A 23252-nucleotide genomic window follows, 5' to 3' on the forward strand; every position below is an offset into this window, starting at 1 on the left:
ACCCCAAATTTTCAAGAGCACAAATTTGGAGAACCAATCATCAATTTGAGCTAAAAACATAATCGATTGGTCACTAGCTGGTGGTGACCAATCGATTAAGCTTTCAGCCCAATCGGGTTTTCGGTTCTCCAGATTCGTGCTCTTGAAAATTTGAGGTTTGGCTTCGATTAATCTTCACCTTAAGGTTTTCCAATTGTCCCAAATCAGAAATATTAAGAATGGAACATAACTAAGAAAAAGATGAAAACCTCTTAAACGAACGCGCTTTTCTCTGCGCATTAAGGTGACGATGCATCGATGTCAAACCTTCTAATTTTCTTATTTTTTTTTTCTTGAAAAGTTTGTTTTTTATGTATTTTGACGAATCAAAGGAGTTATAAAGGGTAAGACTCTTTCAATGTGATGCTTAAGCCTATGTTTCGTTTGGAATTTTCACAATTTACAATTTTATAATAAATCTAAAACCCACATCGCTTATTTTATTCGTTTCGGAACATTCAATGTTTATTTCGTGGCTGCTTTCAATGAATTACACAAAGTTCATTTATTTTTCTCATAAATGGGAGATTTGTTTTCATTGTTTTTAACTAGAGCGCGGGTATGATTTGATTTTGGTTTATTTGGATTTTTCTCAATCAACGTTTGCTTTTATTATACGAAACTGTTGTTCATTTTCTAAACATTCTCTAGCTTCAGGTGTGTTTTTTTTTTGTTTCACAATTTTATTTAGTTTTCCTGGATGTTGCAAAAAAAAAAAAAACGCGATAAAAAAGATTTCTGGCAAAAGTGTTACATTACAAAACGTAGAGTTTTGCATTCACCAAATGAAGCAAATCGTTTGGCGTGTTTTGCAACAATGGTTATACAAAATACGAACGCACGTAAAAAATTCCAGCACATTCGTTCGTTATCGGCATTAGTTTCAATTCGTTTCGTTTTCTTGTTCTCAGCTCAGTAAAAAAGATCTGTACAAAAAGATTTCGCACAAAACTTCACTACGGTTCACATTTTGTCAATCTACCTGCGCAAGTGTGTTTGTTTCTAGCTATTTAATTGTTTTGTTTATGAGTATACTAGCTGTTCGGTTATTCGCAAAAAATGTCTTATTAAGGGTGTACGATTTTGGTTAAAACGGACGTAAGAGCTGTTGTGTAAGCAATTTTATTTTATTTCGGTTTCTCCTATTGGCAAACTATGTTTGTTGAATGTGTCATTACTCAAGTTTCCCAGCTCTGGATGGATTTTGTTCCTAAGCTTTAACATTATCTATGGTTTATTTATAGTTTAGTGGTTGGTGACTAGCAATATTACAAAAGCCTGCTACATGTGTCTTTGAACGGTAACAAAGTTCAATTATAACCCAAGCTGTGGAGCTTCAATGAGAATATTTCGTTGAAACCAGATCGAAATTAAAAGTATTGTTTTAAATATGATAGTCAATATTCGAACATCACCGTTACTGACAGTACTTTCTCAAAAATATTTGGAACATACGTTTCTGAGATGTTTTCAAACCGGGAAATGTCGCTAAATGATACACTTGCTCACACTACTATGGGCCACCTAGTCGCTATTATTAGTCACTCTGTTGCACATGCAATTCAAATGGAAATGGCCCATAATAGTGGATGACCCGTAATAGGGTGACTATTGTGCCTAGTTGAAGGAATCTTCAAAAACTGGTTGATACAGGTTCCAAGTTATTGCTATTCTGCTAGAATTATTAAACAAATATGAGATCAAAAGTCAACGATTAGTTTTTGCGAGAAACAAGGGATTGTTTCTCAAAAACTTGGTTGCTACAAACAGATCTGGTGTTTCAGAAAAATGCTCACTGTAGAAAAATCAAAGGAAAACAAAATCCTTAACGTAGTTGAAAACTTGTATAGTATAACTAGAGGAACGTGTCTATATACGAAGAGGTAACGTGACAAAAATGACTAGAAACAGTTTACAATTGCAATGGCATAAGCAAATAATTAGACTAGATGAAAAGTCGAACATATTTTAAACAGTTTAAACAATCAGCTTCACAAGTATGATAGATAAGCGCTTGTTAGCATATAAAACACACTTCTTCGGTAGTATTATAGTTGAGAAACTTAAGCTACAATTTATTTTCTTCATATTGCACATGAATTACGGCTGCTTGGCAGCAGCATGACAGCTACGACTAGTTTGTTTCTGTCCGACTAATTTGGCGATTCAAGTATTTACATCTGCACCTCATTTCATTCATTCACTATTTTAATCTATAGGCCATGCTTGAATAACTCTAATTGGCTTAGATTCTAAAGGGCATGGATTATAACACCTACGTTCAAATGCTGCAATAATTAGATAATATTTTTTACAATGAATAACTACACTGATGATATGTGAAAAGCTATGATTTTTTTAATGTACGCAACTCCAACATTTCAGCGTTTTAATATTTGTGAGTCATTTGAAACCAATGTTACGAAAGCAGTTGGCATCAAATTTATATTAGCAGCTGTACTTTTACTGAACGAGAATTGCTCTTCTGTATGTTTTGCGAATTACATTGATTACTAAGCTGCCTCACACAACGATCAACACTCATACATCATAGCTGCTAGCAACAGTACCCAACAACCATTCCGCTATTGATAATATGCACCTAGATAATAATTTGAAAAGCAGTGCTATAACAGAGAGTTTCTCAGATAGCGGCACTAAACGTACGATGCTGGCCGTATGCTGTTTTATTTGTTGTGATATGTAAATGATTTTTTGTTTTTCGTCACTTCATGAATGAAACTTTAGGTAGCATATCAGTGAAACAACTTCACTTTAACCGCTGAGTAACGTTCGCTAGAGCGACGGCGAAAGCTTGCAGTGCCGAAAAGGGATATTGGAAATCCAACGTGTACGCATTACCGTCAATCCGACCGAACTGCATGACCTGAGGATTAAAAAATAAGTTTTAATAGATAATATGCAATAGGATGGCTCTAGAGCAATTCTCGCTGAAACCAGGCCGCCATCGGCACCCATCGTTAGAATTCCAATTTTATGTCACTGATCGCTAGTTTTCGATAAAACTTAAGGGTGGTCCTTTCTGTTTTCTCAAATTGGTGGACCCCTCGTACGCCAGCCAGCTAAACAGTTTGCGAAAAAGCCCATTTTTTTTATAAATATAGGGTATTTCTTCACGTGATATGTCTCATATTTCGCTTGGAACACATAACAAACTTAGTGGCATCGTATAGAGAAAGGATATAGCTTTCATTTAAACTCGAAAAAAATTTGGCGGCCATTTTGAATTTGGCCTCCATCTTGAATTTTGTTAGAAAAATCGTTTTTTCACCATTAGCGCACCGCTAGTTTTGAATTCTGAGATCACCATCAGAAAGCTGAGGAAAAATTGCGTAAGATAGGCTACAGAAACTAGGTGAGCAATGGTATTTACCCTATGATATGAACGATTTTCTAAATCATGTTCTACTATTTTGACGTATATGGCGAGTGCAATCAATGCAAACATCATTTTTTTGTACTACAAAGAAACAAGTTTTCAATCGTTGGTGAATTATTTGAGACAGATGAAGAATAGGAGTATTATTTTGAGTGAAAAAATCTGGCGGCCATCTTGGATTTTGACGCCATCTTGTTTTCAAGTAGTAGAATGAGTTTTCACCTTGATAGCACTCAACATGTTGAATTTTAATGCTACCGTTACACTTATTCTTCTTCTTGTTCTTCTTTTTCCTGATGTTACGTCCCTACTGGAACAGAGCCAGCCCTTCAGCTTAACTAGTTTTAAAAAACAAATTATCAAATAGGATTTTAACGCTTATTTGCTACCTGAATGATTCTTCTGCATATCTTCGAGTTGTAAAATAGCATTGTTTCTTTCATTCATTTGGTCTAAAACCATTGATAGAAATGAACAATCAGTTGAACAGCTGAGATAAGATAAGAAAAATAGAATTTGATTGTTTTTTTTAACGAAGGCCTCATAATTTAACATGATGAGCACTGAGATGGTAAGAAATCATTCAACTGCTAAAAGCCAAGATGGCGTCGAAATCCAAGATGGCCGCCAGATTTTACAACCTCGAAATAATACACCTGCGTTTCGGCATTACGTCCACATTAGAACAAAACCTGCTTCTCATCTTTCAATCTCGCTATATTTCACATGCATGTTGGGTGGTACTTAAAACGATACTTCATGGCTCAGAAAATCAAGGATGTTGTTTTTGCTTCAAAATTTAAGATTTCCATTCTGAATTAATGCACTTTTGTCAATGTTTTACGTTAAAACTACAGATATTACCACAAGGCTTACTAATGTCCCGACGCGCAATCTATAAACTTCATTCAATGAACAACAATGCATATGATAAAAAAAATATTTGTTTAATACAATCAATGTTTTTGGACGGTTTCCATTTATTGAATTTATTAATTCATTATTACTGAATTTAAAGATATGTCGAAGAATTATTCTGTTGTCAGAAATCGCATTATAAAAGAAAATTCCTGTTTAATAACCTGGATTTATGACAAATAAAGCTGAGAATCTGGCTCGGTTCCAGTAGGGACGTAACGTCAGGAAAATTAATAATGAAAAGAAGAAGAGTATACGTAACCTTTTTTTATTAATAACCTCTAATTTCAACATGCTGAGTGCTATCAAGGTGAAAAATTCATTCTTCTACCTAAAATCAAGATGGCGTCTAATCCAAGATGGCCGCCAGATTGTTTCACTCAAAATAATATTCCTATTCTTCACTCGACTCAAATAAAACACCAAAGGTTGAAAACTTGTTTCTTTGTAGTACAAAAAAAGATGTTTATATTGATTGCACTCGCCATATACGTCAAAATCGTATAACATGATTTCTCGAAAACTTATTCATACAGACTCAAGTCAAAAAAGTATACAAACTTACTTTATCGATCCTACGTGTTAAGCAGGCGGAATTCTACACGTACCGCTCTGGACCAACTCAACTTTTCACTTTTAGAACGTTTAATTTTCGGATTTACAAAACGACGAAAGTAACATTTTCAACTTTCGCAACCTAACCACTACTTTCGCCGCCCCGCTGTATGGAGAGACAAAGTGACTTAACCACGAATCAAAACAAAACACTACTTGAGCCGATTTTACACTGGTAGAAAAACGTCGAAAGTAACTGAATGAAACGGCTTATCATTTTCTTATAATTATCTTTGTGGGAAATAATAGAAACTACCTAGTTTTTGAACGTGAGCTGAGTGTATGCAAAATTTGAGCGAAGTACACGGCAAAAAAATGTTAAAAAGGTGATTCATTTTAAAACAGTTTTAGAAGATAGATTGTGATTTTTCCTAATTAATTTTCTCAAAACTGTATAAAAGTTACTTACGTCGATTTGAAAAAGTAATCGAGATTTCGAAAATCGTTCATTTGATAGGGTAAATACCATTGCTCACCTAGTTTCTGTAGCCTATCTTACGCATTTTTTTCTCAACTTTCTGATGGTGATCTCAGAATTCAAAACTAGCGGTGCGCTAATGATGAAAAATCGATTTTTCTAACAAAGTTCAAGATGGCGGCCAAATTCAAAATGGCCGCCAAAACTTTTTTGAGTTTAAATGAAAGCTATATCCTTTCTCTATACGATGTCACTAAATTTGCTATGTGTTCCAAGTGAAATATGAGACATATCCCGTGAAGAAATACCCAAGATTTATCGAAAAATGGGCTTTTTCGCAAACTGTTTAGCTAGCTGGCGTACGAGGGGTCCACCAATTTGAGAAAACAGAAAGGACCACCCTTAAGTTTTATCGAAAACTAGCGATCAGTGACATAAAATTGGAATTCTAACGATGGGTGCCGATGGCGGCCTGGTTTCAGCGAGAATTGCTCTCTACTTTGTATGACAAAGCAGAGCTATATAATTCTTCTCGCTTCTCAGCTAAGTGTTCTATCAAAACTTTGACAGTTACTAACAATGATCAACTTTATTACATTAGATTTGTGCTCTTGAAAATTTGAGGTTTGGCTTCGATTTATCTTCACCTTAAAGGCCCAAACGCAATGATAGCGGAACGGCAACGGAATGCGGAACCGGTTCGCCAGCATGAATCACACCATATCGACTGAGCTGACAACGAATTAAATTGAATCAACACTGAGTCGACAAACTTGTTGTAGTTCATGCTGGCGAACCGGTTCCGCTTTCCGTTGCCGTTCCGCTATCATTGCGTTTGGGCCTTAAGGGAATTGATTAATTAAATGATTGCATTGGAAGGCGATATTCTGTGAGTTTCAAAAAGAATGAAGGAATATCCTTGAGGTGATATTTAACTTTAATTGAATCATCACAGGGCTGGTAGCGGGTCTGGTTTTCTATTTTAATTCGAGTCTTTAAAAAATGCAAAATTAAGATATTAATTGAGCGGTTCCACGCCGTTTCGCAAACCCGATTATTTTTGTATTTTTTGAATCGCCTGAAAATTAGCATACAGATTTTTTATGACCAAAAATGCCATTATGCACTTTCAGACCGCCATTTTGAACATCGCCTTATTTTTGAGAAGAGCGTATCGGAAAATGCATGGCAAATCTTTGAAAAACTGTAACTCGAAAACGGTTTGTCCGATCGATTTGAGATCTTCTACAAAGTTGTAGGTATTGCTTAGGAATATATGGAGAAAAATATGCACGGTAAAAAAAGTTACAGATTATTTTATATTTCAAAAACAAAATTTTAAAATCGATTTTCTCCAGAAACGCAGTTTTTATTTTTTTTTTATCTTTGGATATGTTTTAGGGGACAACTTAGGCGGCGTCCATTAATTACGTAACGCTAAAATTGGAAATTTTTGCCCCCCCCCCCCCCGTTACGCTTTTTATATGATTTTTTTTAATTTGCGTATGAGCCGTAACACTTGAGCCTACTCCCCTCCATCCCCCTTGAGCGTTACGTAACTTGTGGATGCCGCCTTATGTGATTTATTGCACAATGTTTCAAAATGGAAGAATTATGGACAAAAAAGTTATGATTTTTTAAAGAATTACAGATTTTGAAAAAGGAATCGAAATAGAGGAAAACAATAATTTTGTATGTGATTATTTGAAAGTACAGAAAAATTGCAATCGAAAAGTACTTATGTAACTTATGTAAACGTGACTATTCATCTGATTCTTCAAGAATTTCTTCTCAAATTCCTCAAGAAAGAGCCTCAGGAATTATTCTAGTGCTTGCTAGGATAGATAAAGCACCGTAATCCAATAATTATGCATACGTTATTTATTTCCTTTAGAAACATATGGTTCACATGTATCAACACTGTTTGGCTTACATTGATTTTGCCGGAAAATGGACAGAATATCTATCTTTTGGAAAACTGTTGATGAGAAATTTTGTTCGAGAAAATCGACGTTTTCAAATGGTTACATAACTTAACCGCCTATTCCCCAAATTGTGATTTTCCTATTTTCCGTTTGTCGAATTGTTAAAAACGTTTCGGGTATGGTGGATATATTGTTATTTTTTATTGAAACCAAAATCATTCAGATATTGTTACAAATGGTTGTGGACCTTTCGGGAAACTGTATTGATATAGTTCTTGTTTATGCGGTATGTCGGCAGGCGAGTTCGTATAAAAGTAAGCTAGAGCGGTTGGCCATTGACTTCAATAACATTCAAAAAGACGACTAGCACTGGAAAAATAAAATAATTCAAGTCAATTATTTTACAAGAATATTAACCTACTTACGTTTTAGATTGAGTTTAGTAAAGTCACGTTATAGAATCCTTGCGGTGGCAAATGCATGATGATGCTTTGTGTATTTAATCTACAAATTCTAAATTCGATTCTGAACACACCTCCATCTTAGAATGTTTTAATGATGCCGCTCGTTTCACGCGACGCAGGCACATCACCAAATGAACTCGAAATGTAGCTGTCAGAATGAATTTGGGTAGGTACGTGATTTCACCTGTTACGGGGTGGCTGCGTGAATGCTACGTTTCATTTCATATTCATCGATTGTCCGTTAATTGTTACCTTCGACAGATGAATTCGAGCGAATGAACAGTTCTAGGTGCTTACGTGATATTTTATGTAGTATTGACGTTTGAATTATTTTGAGTGTATATTTCATGTGCTCACTTCGTCACGTCGCAATAAGCCATTTTACGAGACGTTCGAATGACGTTTTCTGGCGGGCCGCTCATTGTTGTTGTTCAAAAAACTAGCCTGATATCTGAATGGCGCTGGTCACATTTTTGTTGGCGATGACGTCCCCGTCTCTTCCAGCACATGGTTCCACTCGGTTTACATGTATTATGTTACCTGTAAATGAAAAATATCTTCTCTGCCTGCTGATTTCAATTTTACATGCGAAAATTAAAAGCTTTGTTACACTGCCACCAGCCCCATTGTTGAATAAGCTCCTTCCAAATGTAGCGCTAGAAGAAACGTAAATAAATCGGCCCGCCAGAAACTTTCAAAGCTGGTAAACAAACGGAAACCATATGATTCGAAACGTCTCATAAAATGGCTTATTACGGAGCTCTCACGAGAGCAATTTTAACATTGTTTTGCTATTGAAATTTCTATCTCATTTTGGAGAATGTGGGGAAGTAAACGTGTTTGATGAGTTAAATCGATATCCTTCCATGATTCCAACAAAATAAATAACAGTCATACCAGATAATGAACTAAAAATATCAAGTTTACGATTCCGTCACAAGTCGTAAAAACGGAAAAAATAAAGAGAGTTTGAAAAAAAGTCTCTGTCACTGTTTCGCCGTCCGATGACAGTGAAGGAAGTACCTACACTGAACGAAAGCTTCTGCCGTGTAATGAATGATTTGTAATTCACATGGCTACCAATCTTCATATTCTTTATTTTGAATGAAAATGGAACAATATGATGCATCCATCGTCAATTGAACGAAAATCATCCGATTCTAAGATGATTTCTTATCTATTTCCGTATGAAGTTAAGCAGGTAGTTGAGTTATACTAGTAGAAATGAATAACATCCGACTTTTGACGGATTGTAATTTCTTCCATGCCCTGAATCGAAAATCATTCAATTATAGTCTCACATATCATACAAAACTTTAATGATCCTAGATAGAAAATCATCCTTGTTGACAGTCTTAATTTAAGTATGGCGCCAGCAGCGTGCTCAGTCAGAACTTCTTCGTAAATTTTGCAGGTAATTGCATATTATGGTGGAATAATCATTATTTGTACCGTTATTTAGCATTTTGTTACTCTTAAAGGCTCGTTTAAATGCCGATGCCGTAGTTCAGCCACTCAAGCTCAAGGATTTTGGAGAATAAACAACACTCAGCATGTTTGCGGTAGGCTGGCATCTTTTCCGGCAGTCAAGACTAAACATTATTTACCATCACTTATTCTAATAAAACTCCACGCTGAAACGTGTAAGAAATAAACTATATATAATTTTATTCTATCTCGTAATTATTAAACAGTATGCAATGGGGTTTGTTTACATCTATGAATGATGATCATTCAAATTTATCCAGTTTCTAGAGGGATGGAAATCATTCCAAGATTGGATGATTTTCATTCGGTGCGATATGTAAACAGATGATTTCAACGAAGATGAAAATCATCCGGAATGTGTCTGAAAATAGGTATGGGGCTCGGATGAGGCAAAAATCATTCAATTCGTGGCGGGAGATTTCGTTCAGTGTATCTATGTAAAAGTCGCACGACGTTTTCTATTTACATTGACGATTTCCAGCCCTGTGCCGGACCAATACGAAGCATGAGGACTGAGTTTTATTAAATTGAATTTGCGAGCTGCATTGTCAACATGGCTGCCGAAACGAATGATGGACTACTTAGCCTTAACTTAATATTGATTCGGTGGTCGTCTTGCCCCATAGTGATAAAAAAACGTTATTTTGGAAGATATTCGAGAAGCTTTAAACTAAAACTTTCAAAATTTCTTTTCATTTTCAATGACACAGTGTTATGAGAAGATGTGAAACTAAGATCATGATACTAAATTGGTGGATTTGATAAGCTTTGAACAAAGTAAGATAACACAAAAGCTTAAGGTGGCATACTTGCCTCAAATTCAACTATCAGCAAGAATCCTGAAGAGATCACAGAGGAATTTTATGGTTAACCCTTCTTTTTTGTTCATGGTAGCACAGATGATCCACCGATTTTCGACTACCCAAACCGAATTGGTACGAATATCTCGATTATCATTGGTATATTTTTATATGCTCATTTGTCTCATAAAGTATTGAAATCACCTTAGGTTACATACTATTGAAAAACAAGAAACTAACTATTGATTTACAATGATTTTTTTTTTCACAATGATTTGGAATAATTTTGCATATTTGCAACAAAATTGGTTCAAGCGCTTATTTCAAAAACGTTGTTTAGCAAATAAATTGTCGAACAAATCTGTGGGAAAAAGGGGTAAATCTTTTAAGGAATTTTTCCTTTTTTATTGTTGAAGGAAACCCTGGAGGAATTTCTAGAAGGAGAAATTTCTTGAAGGATTGGCTGCCTGGAATAATATAGAAGGAATCAAATAATCCGGTATTCTGGTAAATAATATAAGTGTTTTTAAAAACAAGTTGAGTTGGAGTCAGATTTATAGCAAACAGTTGGGTAAATGTTGACGAAAAAGGAAGATGGAGTCATGTTTACCCGATGTGACTCAGTGATACAACTCCGAACCGGTGGAATTTTCCAAAAAATCCACTGATCATCGCAAAACTAAACATCTATACGATTCCATTGGACGAAATACCGTCAAAAATTGTATAAATAGCACCCTTTAGGATTTTCTATTTGCTGGGCGGATACAAGTATTTTTTTTTCTTAAATTCTTATAAAAATTCCTGAAGGTCGTATCTTTGGAGAACTCCTAAAAACATTCTGAAGATTCCTCTATGAAATAAATGATTAATTCCTTCATAAATTCAGCAATGTTTGGAGGAATTCGTATTCATAAAGCAATCCTTTTAGGAGCATGTGGATGAATTCTTCAACGAGGAATCTACAGAGCATTTTCTAGTTGAATCGCTAGAAGGATTCCTGGTGGATTCGTTAGAAAATTGCAACTGGAAATTATAGAGTTATCCTTGCGAGATTTCTTGCAGAAATTCGGAAAAAAAATTATCGGAGCAAAAATGCAGGAATCTTAGGAGGAATCCCTAGGAAAATCCATAATAGATTCCTTGGAATGATTATTGGAGGAATCTGTAGACTGGACTCTTCTGGAGAAATCTTCTTCTTCTTGGCATTACGTCCTCATTGGGACAGAGCCTGCTTCTCAGCTTAGTGTTCAATGATCACTTCCACAGTTATTAATTGAGAGCTTTCTTTGCCAAAGTTGCCATATTCGTATTCGAATATCGTGTAGCAAGTACGATGATACTCTATGCCCAAGTAAGTCAATGAAATTTCCATTACGAAAAGATCCTGGACCGACCGGGAATCGAACCCAGACACCTTCAGCATGGCTTTGCTTTGCAGCCGCGGACTCTAACCACTCGGCTAAGGAAGGCCCATCTGGAGTAATATCGTATGCATAATCCCTAGTTCTATAATCGATCATCTCAAGCATTAATGGAAAGTGAGTAAAATTCAGTTCATTTTGGTGTGTCTCTAAAATTGGATTATTCTATATAATGAGAATAAGGATTATGCAAAAATGACGTCCACAAATTTTCCTAGATTTCAGCTTTGAATAGAATGGAATATGCTAATCTCGGGCTTCCCAAATTATGGATTTGTGTCGCTCCGCTTGTTGCTGGCTCACTTGGTTGTAAAAAAAAAGTAGGGTAGAAGCACCGGTTTGTAGCCATAGGGGATTATACACCGTTTTACATAGCTAATCAACATGAAACCTTTTGTGTTCAGAATTTTAGCTCCCATACATCTAATTTGGCCAGGGCACTCCTAATTTGGCCAGGGCACTCCTAATTTGGCCCCTCTCATAAAAACAAAACGATTGGCTAATTTAGGAACCGAAGATAAATCTCTGGCCGAAACTGGTTCCGTTGGCCTATATTGACCAACGGCATTTTCAATAAAAAAAAAATGGTTTTATCTCAGTTTTGATATTTTATACACATATAATGGATTAAAAGCTTGCATTTGACATATTTGTAGTATAAATACGGCTTCCCATTTCATTTGTATTGACATTTTCTCTTAGGCTGGCCAAACCGGTGCTTTTACCTTGCGACGACAAGAGGTGCCCCGAATCCATATTTTGGGGAGCAAGGGTTCTACTATACTGAAATGAATTTTATTGTGGAAACTATTGAATCCATGGTAAAATTAAGAACTGCACCAACGATTTTCAACCGACTGCATTCATCTGTTAACTCTACCAAAACATAGTCAACATCACTACACAAGAAAATTTCTTTTGTTGATTTAACCAGAGTTGTAGTATTTTTGACTAGGAACATTCTTGATTTGAGAAGTTTAGCATCATACTTTTGACCACACTGTGTTGTACGGTGAGTGTCACGGATTGAAATACAATGCTTTGTAGTGGATGCTACTATGGACATAGTCAAATTTACTGCACTGCTCAGTGATTTTCACCAGATTATAATAAACTTAACAGATTTTTGTAGTCGGTTGAAAATAGTTGGTGCAGTTCTTAATTCTACCATGGATTCGGTATATTTGTTTGCGTGTACCAAATTTCTTCTTTCAATCTCACGAATTTCATGTTCTGTCACACATGGCTATCTTAAGCCCCTACATTCGTATTCAATAAGTAAAGCAGTCAGTTTTCATTACAAAAACTTTAGACATTCATGTTTTGATTCACACGACAATCTTATGTTGATACCGTGAATGACGAAATTCATATGGCTACCAAACTCGAGTCATGTGGTTTTCTTATTGCGCAAATATGTAAGTAAAACACACGACCTTGACGTGTGGATTTTTTCCAGTGTATATAATAATCCATTTTACGAGCTGTTTAACTGGTTTAACTGATCGCTAATTTTATGAATGACATTTTGACAGAAGGCGGTGTCGTAGCGTTTGAAAGTAACAGCAATATCATCAGTGTTGTCGTTTCGTAAAATGGACTATGGACATCCCCATGTTTCCAGTATAAATAACTTACTTACAGATAGGGAATCCGTCCTGATTTAGCAGGACATGTCCTGATTTCAGCTTTTTTTAGCTTAAATTGTTTGCACATCTTTTCGAAAATACATGAAATGTCCTGATTTTCTCTACTGATCAGATGGTATCCCTCTTGCTTACCTGTTTGCCACGGAATTCTATCTGGAAATTCTTAGCCGACTCCTGGGTCACTCGTCCACCGAAGTCCAGTTGATACACTTGGCTGTTTTCATTCCACATGGGAGCCTTATTGTGCATAACGAATTCTCGTCTCACTGGAGCCTGCGGCTGAAAGGAACTCGTAATTCCATTTGGCTCAATTTTACCACGTTTTAGCTACAAAACAATATAATAACGGAAATAAGTTTTTCAACCATTTTTGATAGACTAATTCTCACCTTTTGTCGGAGTTGAGCCTTTTGAAACGTTTCCAAGTCACGATACTGCTTGTTGTTGTTACTCCCACTTCCTCCGCTACTGTCGTCTGTCTGGGTCAACAATTGATTTTCATCGTCAGAGCTTTCCGTATGCTGCTTCTTCCGCTGCCTCCGATTCAGTAGCGGTGAATTCAATATATGACGAATAGGCGAAGCACTTTGGTGACGTTTGCTCTTTTTACTCGGAGCAGGTGAAGCCGGTGAACTGCGTGGCAAACGAGAATTCGACGGAGATGAGGGTGGCGTTAGACGGCCTTCGTCAAGATCCCTCAGCCGGCTGATGATGTTTTCAAGGGTGGTCAAAGCTTGCGTGTGAAGCGAAACCGAAGCTTTCTGCTCAACGGGAGTAATTTCCACTGGTTGAAGGGATGGTCCCTCGCCATTGTTGTTTTCTATACTTGGACCAGGACAACTATCGTTGCGACGATGTCGCCGAGGTGATTCGTCTTTTCGTCTGCTTTTTCGACTTTCGCCGTTTTCACTTTTACTTGTTTCGGACTTGCGAGCCATTACTGGAGTGCTGCTTTCACTCTGCAATTTTGACGAGTCGGTTCTATTCAAGGAACGATGTCTTCGACTAAATAGAGGACTGTCGGTAAAGCTTGTAACTATCTCGAAATTTTTCCTAATTTTGGACTTCGGCGTGCTACACGATCCATTAGTATCTCCATTACTATTGTTGTTTTTCTTGTCGTTAGTAGTTTTCGTTCCACTGGTTCCACTAGAGGTATCCTTAAGTACCAATTCTCCGTTATTACTATAAACTGAACTAATGTATTGCTCAAGTATTGATCGCTTGGCTTTGGGGGGAGCTTGTGGAGGTTTCGCGCTTATTATATCTACGTAAATGTGGTTTTGGTGGTCTTCTATACTATTATTTTCTTTGTCTACTCCATTGGAAGTTCCTCCATTCTTTCGGCACTTCACACATACTGTTTCTGTGGAGTTAACAGTCGGAGAAATCGTTTTACATATAGAACAAGATTTTGGCTTCTCCTTCCGATTGAGAATAGGTGTTTTGGAAATAGGTAGAATAGGGCCTGTTACTCCTGGAAATTTCATTGATGGTCTTCGTTTTGTTGATGCTGCGGAGGATGATCCAGTTGGCGCATTCGGACGCATTCGATCGGTCTGATCCGACGAAGAGTATTCAGTTTCATTCTCTGAAAGCTCGTTCACTTTGGGCATCTGCCGGAAAAGATTTATCAGGTCTCGGTTCAAATTGGGCGAATCCTGCAGTATGTCACACGAGTCTAAACTTTTAGATTTGCAACCTTGGCGCAGTTTTGCTTTCTTCATATCATCAAAATTACGACGGTACTTTTTCTGCCGCTTCTTATCAACCAAAACTAACCGTTTATAAGGAGTTTCTTTACGCATCATCGTAAGTACAGCATCACTAGGGACAATTTCCATATTATCTAGATAGCCTACACTACAGCTACGTGTGATAGACTCTGGAATACCACTCGCCACAACAGGAGTCATTGAAATTACGGTCGGAGTGCGTTTCATGATAGCACCAGATGGGTTACTGCTGCAGTTGCTAGTTCCACTGGTGCTAGGCTCTGGAACAACTGGCGTAGCAGAGGTAGATGGAGTTTCTTCGTCGATGTATTTTAAATTTTGCTTCTTCGGAGTTCCATGCTTACTACCACTACCCGTGGAATGTGACGAGTCTCTACTACTACTATTGTTAGCTTTGGCTTCTATCCGTTCCAAATTGAGATTTAGATTTAATGGTACCGGGTTGACGTGAGACTGATTGTTGGTACGACTATGATCCGAGGACATAATGGCGTTTTTCACCTGAACAACATTGTTAACGTAATCCGTATTACTTGAATAACTCATAAGGGTAGTTTGTCCGGCTGGTGGTCTATCAAAAATAATATCACTAGGAGCTACAGCATTCTTCGGTGACTGTAGCGTTGGAACGGAACCTTCGCAGTACAGTGGAGATATGGCAACACGTGATTGACTACTAGACGCAGATGATGGTCTACTGCATTGGCTAACTAAACTAGAATAACTAATTCCTTGACGGGGAGGATTTGCAACAGTGCGTGACGGTTCTCCATCTGGTCCATCGGTGTCATCTTCATAGGATTCGGCACGAGCTAGAGGGCCAAGATGAGGCAATGGAGGACGACCGTTGGAGGCAGATGCCAGCGAAGAAGGTGTTTGACGACGCGGTCGAGAAGGAAATCGATTTGGACGAGGTGACATAGGGGCTATCGGAGGAGCGGTTTCTACAAGTTTGCGACCACCAGAACCAAAATGAGTTTGATTGTGTTCTTCTTCATCTTCTGAAAATATGTTGGGATTAAAGTTCGGGTCCGGCCCAGTTGGGAAATCATCCCGAAGTTCAGTAATAACTAAGGTCATTTGGCGTGGTTGTAGGTGAAGTAAAGACGTTTTATAAGTAACTTGACCAAGATTTGCCGGAAGTGTTTTTGCTAAACCGTGAATTTTAAACTTAGTTCCCCAGATATTTGACGTGACTTCCACCAGTTTGACATGCTGTAAAATAAGATAAATCATGTAAGAATGACTTTAAACTATTATATGATATAAGAACAAACCTCTGGTAATGTATCCAGGTATGCCAATTCCTCGTTATTCTCAGTAGAATCAGAGTTTTGATTAGGAGAGCGATCGCTATTACTCGGTTGTCGCTTTTTAGTTCGTGCTTTTCGTTTTCTGGACAATCGAGGCGAACCTGCAATGACAGACAATGTTAGCAATACATTTTTTCGAACATCGAATGATAATACTCACGACAACCTTCTTCTATATCACTTTCCGAACTGTCTGATCTTCCGGTGGTCCCACTCGTCGAATGACTGGACGCTGATGAACTTTTTGAAGTTGTGATCGTTGAATCTGATGAGTAGGTGACGTAAGAGGATATTTCTGTAAGTGAAAAATGGGATCGCATCTTCCATGTTCTGTTCGCCTTATAACGTGTACTTACCATCGATCTGTGGATCAAATATCACAAATTCCGGCCGGATTTTCGACGTCCTTTTGCCTTTGAGAAGCGGAACTAAACCTCCAAGAAATTCCAGGTACAATGTGTAACAAGTACCAGAACTTTGATTTGCGTCTTCATCATGTCGGATCATCGTACAATGTAACCGGGTCGAACACACTGGTGGTCGAGACACAAATTCTCGTAAATATTTCAGATCCGGAACACAGCACTAAATAAGTAAAATATTGATTAAATCTTTTTAGCATATTTCTCACGTTGAAGCTAACTAACCCGAATGGTTTGGGCGAAAAGATTGCCAATCAGTGCTTTGATTCGACCTGGTAGTGGTAATTTGGGCAGCATGGCTTCTGAAGTTAGCGAAGATTGTACTTGTAGTCGACAAAACAATTGCAAAGATGCAACCCTTCGCGACACCCATGCGATGTGAACCTGTGTTCCCGTAGCAATAAATATTCGTTTGTCGTTGTGACCCCACGTTAGGGCAGATACTGGAGTCTAAAATAAATGTTTATTAGTTTTAGCACTCTTTATGATTAATTTATCAAGTATACCGTAGTGCAAGGTATTTTAGCTGTGTATAGTAGATTTCCTGATTCTGTGTAAAACTTCAGAAGATTATTGTACACTGGCATTGCAGGTGTTTCAGTCGTTTCCGATTCAGCGGCTATTTCACTACCAGCCACAGCCAATAACTCACGCGAATTACTCCACTCCATCACAAAGCCTAGATTTCCGTTCATTTCCGTATGTATGTGACAAGGCGAAACATCATCGAAAGACTTCAGTAAGTAAATGTATCCATTCTGGAAGCTTACTGCTAACACAAAAGAGCGTTTGGCTAAAACAAAAGATAAAATCTTATTAGTATGACCTAATTTATAAGTGCATGTTTTCGACAAAACTTACAAGCATTTGTAACTCCTGGTTCCGTGTCTTCACCTTCCTCCATTTTGAACTTTTCGCATGACCATGCCATTGCAGTGATTCCGGTATCCGAACCAAGCTGAACCTGTGAAACCATCGCCCCGTGCACGTCCATCACAATTATCTGGCCCTGCGTTGTGCCAAAATACACCTGCTGATCGTCTGGCGTCCAGATTCCGCACGTGATAGTAGCATCCAGGTTCAGCATTGATGACCAGTACCGTTGTCCAGCGACGGAGCCAACCAACACGAAACCATCCTGGGAATAGAAATGAAGTTTTTTTGTAGTACCAATAAACAGGAAATCACGCTAATGTTAAAAAAATGTGTTTAGAATTATTGCTTTATTGGTGGAACTAGCTCACTCAAGCAGAAAGTTCCCCGACAAAGGGATGTTTTCCAAAACCGATAACGTTACGCGTTATTATTCGCGGGTGGCCTGTGAGTATCGGAGTCAGAACAGTTCCGGTTCACTAGCTCTCGACGATACAATTCAACCGGGTAACACGCTACGCACTACTCCGGTTTACAGGCATCCTGATTGTCTACTTCGCTATCTATTCGGAGTGAAACTGGCTTATTACGATGGAAGCACTCCCTAACACGGTAACGCATTGCTTTTTGGATAGATGCCGAAGATAGTCCTTCGATTCCGGCAGAGGATATGTTACCTATGTTACGGTTCTACGTGACTCTAGCCCTACTCGTCGTATTTTTTGACGATAAGCCTTGCTTATTTCGATCGTGGTCTGACGCCTTCTGGAATTCTCGTCAATTTTACTGCAACGATGAAAGGTTTCGCATTATCACTCAGCCCTGCTTTCCTCGTGCCACCTGTTTTCTTTTCTACCTAGGATTGGATATGAACATATAAGTATTTTGTTCCATAGAGTATTTCGCTAAGTCCTTTCACAAATCTTTGCAATCAATACATCCTGAAGCACCTATGACTTGAAAGGAACACACGTCTTCTTCGATAAAGACTCCCATCAGAGCTGTAGCAGTATACGATAAACAGGCTCTCATGATGAGCGGCAAATCATGATTGTTACAGAGAGCTATAAGTGAAAGCTTCTCTCAATTTTCTCAGGATTCAATCCGTGTTCTCTACATGATCCCAACTCGCATTGTCATCGGTCAGAACGCATTGTTCAACGTTGAAGAGTTCCACTTGGATTCGCGATGAATACTATCGATGACTGCTTCGCGGATTGCCAAGGTTTGACATGTAGTAGTGACAATACTGCGTTCGTTGCCCTCGGTAACCTCTCGCCGAGCGATGTCACGAACACATGCGCAAATTTGCTGGTTTAAAATACTGCCATTTGATTTTGCTGGGAACAGCTGATCTATGTTTATATTTTCCACCAGCAATTTTTAAGCAGTGTTGGTGACATGTACCGTGTATGTACACGAGCGCAGAAACCACTATGCTTCAACTTTTGCTTTTCGTTCGTCTCGTACGCCAAGACTTAGCTCTCGAAGGACCTCGCACTCTCCAGGACCTGGCACAGGACGCTGCCATAGTAAACGCGTCATGCGAAGCGTGAGCGTGTGCGAGCAAACGAAGCAGAATATCGAAAATAGGAAATCCTTTGATCGCAACGCTTTTGCGCACGCTCACGCGTTACAAGGACCGCACTAACAGATAGCCGAGGGTGCGTTTTCAGTGTAACAATGCGGCAATGACCACTTAGCTGACGCTATTTAAGGCTCAAGAATCAATCATTAAATCATTAACGATCATCAAAATGAAAAACCAGTTTTTTCTTTCAAATTTTGAAAGATCCTCATGAAACTGTTTCAATTTTGAGCAGAAAAAGTGGTTTTTTAAAATAGTAAAACAATGATGGTTATTTTCCTCTTAAGGTGAAGATGAATCGAAGCCAAACCTCAAATTTTCAAGAGCACAAATCTGGAGAACCGAACACACGTTTGAGCTGAAAACTTAATCGATTAGTCACCACCAGCGAGTGACCAATCGATTAAGTTTTCCGCTTAAACGGATGTTTGGTTCTCCAGATCCGTGCTCTTGAAAATTTGAAGTTTGGCTTCGATTCATCTTCACCTTAAAGCGCTATTTCCGTCTATCAGCATGATAAAGACAGCTCCACCGTAGACGACAGCTGCGTAAGCCACGACGTCAAAATCTTTATAGGAGATCTGACCGCTCAGGGTGGTCAAGAGCAGTTCAGATTGACTATCGGGCGCTCACCGGCTGACAAACGAAAACAACCTACGACTAACTGATTTCGCCGCCTCCAAAAATATGGCTATTCGTGTTACACCTGGAGACCACCACAGCAGACAGAATCATAAATCCCCCACGTTCTGATTGATGAACGGCACTTCTCCGACATTCTCAACACCAGGACCTATCTTGGCGCAAACATAAGCTATCTGGCATCTCCGGCGCCGAGCTGAGTGTTCCGTTTTCTCTACTGAAGCAGCGACCATTTTTTATGCAGCCATCTCACCAGTAAGTGCTCCAATCCTCATCCTTATCGATTCCGCAAGCATTCTATCAGCCTTGCAGCCAGACCGGCCATCCCACCCGTGGATACAGAGTATACGAGCCCATACTCCAGAGAGAGTCACCTGGGTTTCTGGGTATTGTGGTATTCAATGAAATGTGGCTGCAGCCGTATTAAATGAGTACAGCGTTCCACCCCCAGACGTAAAACGCTGGGTTGCTAATTCCGTTAGAGACTATTGGGCCCAAGAGTGGCATCAAAATACTTCGGCTCAGCTACGGAAGGTAAAGGGAGACCATGGGGAGATACTTCTAGTTGGGAAGAGCTCTCCTTGCTCTGCGACCAGAAAATAATTTCGCGCCTTTGGACCGGACATACCCGTTTTGCCTATAATTTTGATGGCAGATCCTTCCGTCAAGAGTGTGAACAACGCGGTGTACACAACTCAGCGGAACATGTAATCTGTCATTGCCCTCTGTATGAACACCACAGAAGTACCAATAACATTCCCGGAAGCATTCGCGATGCCCTCGGAAACGACCTCGCATCATTGGCGGCCTTAATTTGCTTTCTTAAGGATGCCAGACTCTAGTCCCGTACGTAACGACTCTACAGCCTGAACTCAACTCCATCTACGTCAGAGAATCCTAGGATTGGACGACCGGTGGGCTTGATGTTTTTACGGCTGGCTTGCAGGGGCTGACACCAACCCCCTAGATTTCCGGAGGACCATTCCCCCTAAATGTACGGAAGGCCAGAGTGTGCAGTTTAGTTTAGAGTCCTTCTCTGGCACTCGGACGAAGATCAGCCGCCCCTGACATGGGGAACAGACGCTGTTGTGAGCCGCTCCTAACATGGAGTACAGACGCTCCAGGTTTGCAGAAGCAAAAGCAAAAGCAAACCCCCCCTTCCCTGTCAGCACCAAAGATCCCACCGGGGATTAGTTACCCGATCTTCTCTAAGGTTACTCGTACCCCAACCAGTACCGCGAGGAGGTATGGACAGGAGTTGCTGGGCAGGAGGCTAAGAACCGCACAGAGGGGTCTATTTTATTCCTGCAGGTACGCGAGGCACCAATGGTACGCCATGCCCAGCCATTTAGCAACCTATACCTTCGGTAACCTTTGATATAATTAGAAAACAAAGCCGAACCTCGAATTTTCAAGAGAGAAGCAAATAGCGCTCTGATCTCAACAACCGATCATTTTTTTCAACGAGAACGGTGATCAGGTTGTCTGGATCTGTTCACTTGAAAAAGTTTGGCTTCGTTTCATAATCATCTTAACAGTCTAGTTATAAAGAGTTATACCGATAATGGATCCTTGAGGAACATCCGCTGACAATTTCACATTCGCTCTTCGTTCTTGTCGTACGCTAAGATTAAGGTCTGTAAGTAGGTCTCCAGGACCTGGCACAGATATCCGGGGACACGTATTCTGTGCAACAATGCGGCTGGCGCTAATTGAAGCGCTCTTTCTGTCTATCATGAACACGGTAGAATATCGATCTTCTCGTCGTTTCTGTTTCGACGCCTTGTCAGCACTCTTAAGCACTGTTTCATCCGAACTGAAGGTTTTCATTCAACTCATGCGCTTTGCCGTATTTACAAGCACGTCGTTGGACATTTAGCAAACCTCGTCGCTTCTTCATCTTCTCGTACCTTCAGCTTGTCTGAAAACATCTGCTATCAACAACGACTTAGTAGACGTCACATCGGTCACATCCAGGGACTGACGTCTGTACATCGACAAAATTCCTTGTAGCCATGTATTCAGCCAGTGTTTTAACAAATGCATTTTTTCTCTATTCCCAAGGTGATTTTCATTCCGAAAAGATCCTGGTTAATCCAAAAATCGGATCCAGTTACTTTACGCATGGTTTTTCTTTATAATCACTGACGTTACGACAAAGCTAAAGAAGGTCTTTCTGAGACTAATTCTTTTTCTCATACATAAAATAAATAAAACATTATTCATAATCTTGCGCAAATATCCTTTTTGTTGTATCAACAAAGAAGGGATATCTCCTTATTGCCCAATGATATAATTGATGTACCCATTAAACATTCAATCGTTACACTCACCTGATAGCATATTAGTGCCATCCTTCCGTCGTGTGACCAGGAAAAATGTGTTACCGGCGTGTTTCTGTCGTTTATTAGCTCCACGCTCCATCGTCCTTCGTATTTTATCCACACGAAGATGATACCGGAGCTATCACAGCTTGCCAACTTCTGGTACGGCTCGTTCCATTTCACCAGAATCACCTGTTACGTTGAGTCAATGCAATAAAAGCAAATACATTAGATTAGCTAACTGAGTGGGGTTCCATGGTGGGACAGGTGCCTTGCCACCGTGGATTTCGTTCTTACGTCTGAGCGGTGCCCTCGCAGGTTGTAGTTTGTCCTCAGGGGATATTCGACGTTCTTCTTGCAGTGTGACGTTGTGAAGGTAACTCCAACGATGCCTCGCACGTTGCCAGTTGCTAGCCATCCTTCCTGATAGTAGTTCGTACGGTTCAACTTCCATCCTTCCTCCTGCAGGCGACGAAAAAGTGCAAAGGATAAAAAAAAAACAGATTAACACTGCCGTCAAGGAATTAAGCTCGCTCGCGAGCGAGTGAGTCGTGTTTGATAATTTATGGAAAAAATAATTGCTTTTCCTGACCCTGTACAACCCCGCCACCATGTCAATCGAGTTCCCATTTTCACTGTCTCATTTTTCCTTGGTGTCGCAAAAATAGAATAATCGTGCTTCCGTTTGCCGTGTCTGTGGATTACAGTCAGGAAGTGTGGAGCACGCCTAATCAAGAGCATATTAATATTTGGAGTATATGAATAATTCAAATTCCTTTTTGGGCTTTGTAGCCGAACGGTCAGCGGCGTCATTCGTTTATGTGGGTTCGATTCCCGCCTAGTAGAAGAAAATAATTCTCTACTGAAACACTTGTTGTTGCGTGCAGCCTTTGGCGGAAGACGGTGTATATTATGTTTGCCTTTGCATGTAGTTAGGCATATGAAAAGATCTTTCTTAAAGTTGCAGAATGAATTTCCACTATGGACCAATGCACGAATTCACTAATCTGTCGTTTGAACGGTGCCAAATTCACTTGTTGCCATGGTCACTTAAATAACACGGCACCGCTCAAACGTCAAATAATGAGCTCGTGCATTGGTCCATTAGATAAAAAAATTGTACTAACAAGTTAGTACTAACGTTTTTGAAACATGTTGCAAAATGTCTTCATAGTAATTTCCATATTAACATAAATTGTTTTGGGCCACCTTTA

At 39.1% G+C, this 23252-nt stretch overlaps 1 protein-coding gene across 2 annotated transcripts; it reads right to left on the bottom strand.

Moving 5' to 3' along the window:
- Positions 1–474: 474 nt before the first annotated feature.
- LOC110681307 (tubby-related protein 4-like) lies at positions 475–22515 on the bottom strand. Of its 2 annotated transcripts, XM_021857065.1 has the most exons (11): positions 22336–22515; positions 22048–22230; positions 17473–17749; positions 17118–17404; positions 16837–17061; positions 16546–16774; positions 16356–16484; positions 16154–16290; positions 13530–16091; positions 13273–13467; positions 475–2926 (listed from the first exon to the last, which is right to left on the bottom strand). In XM_021857065.1, the coding sequence occupies exons 2-11, from the start codon at positions 22066–22068 to the stop codon at positions 2810–2812; spliced, it is 4179 nt and encodes a 1392-aa protein (XP_021712757.1). In that variant the 5' UTR covers positions 22069–22230; positions 22336–22515; the 3' UTR covers positions 475–2809. The 2 variants fall into 2 exon arrangements, with proteins under 2 accessions (XP_021712757.1, XP_021712756.1); XM_021857064.1 differs by lacking the exon at positions 22336–22515 and having other exon boundaries at positions 16350–16454; positions 22048–22182.
- Positions 22516–23252: the final 737 nt, after the last annotated feature.

This window comes from Aedes aegypti, unplaced genomic scaffold, assembly GCF_002204515.2.
Source record: "Aedes aegypti strain LVP_AGWG unplaced genomic scaffold, AaegL5.0 Primary Assembly AGWG_AaegL5_hic_scaff_695_PBJ_arrow, whole genome shotgun sequence".
Lineage (NCBI taxonomy): Eukaryota > Metazoa > Arthropoda > Insecta > Diptera > Culicidae > Aedes > Aedes aegypti.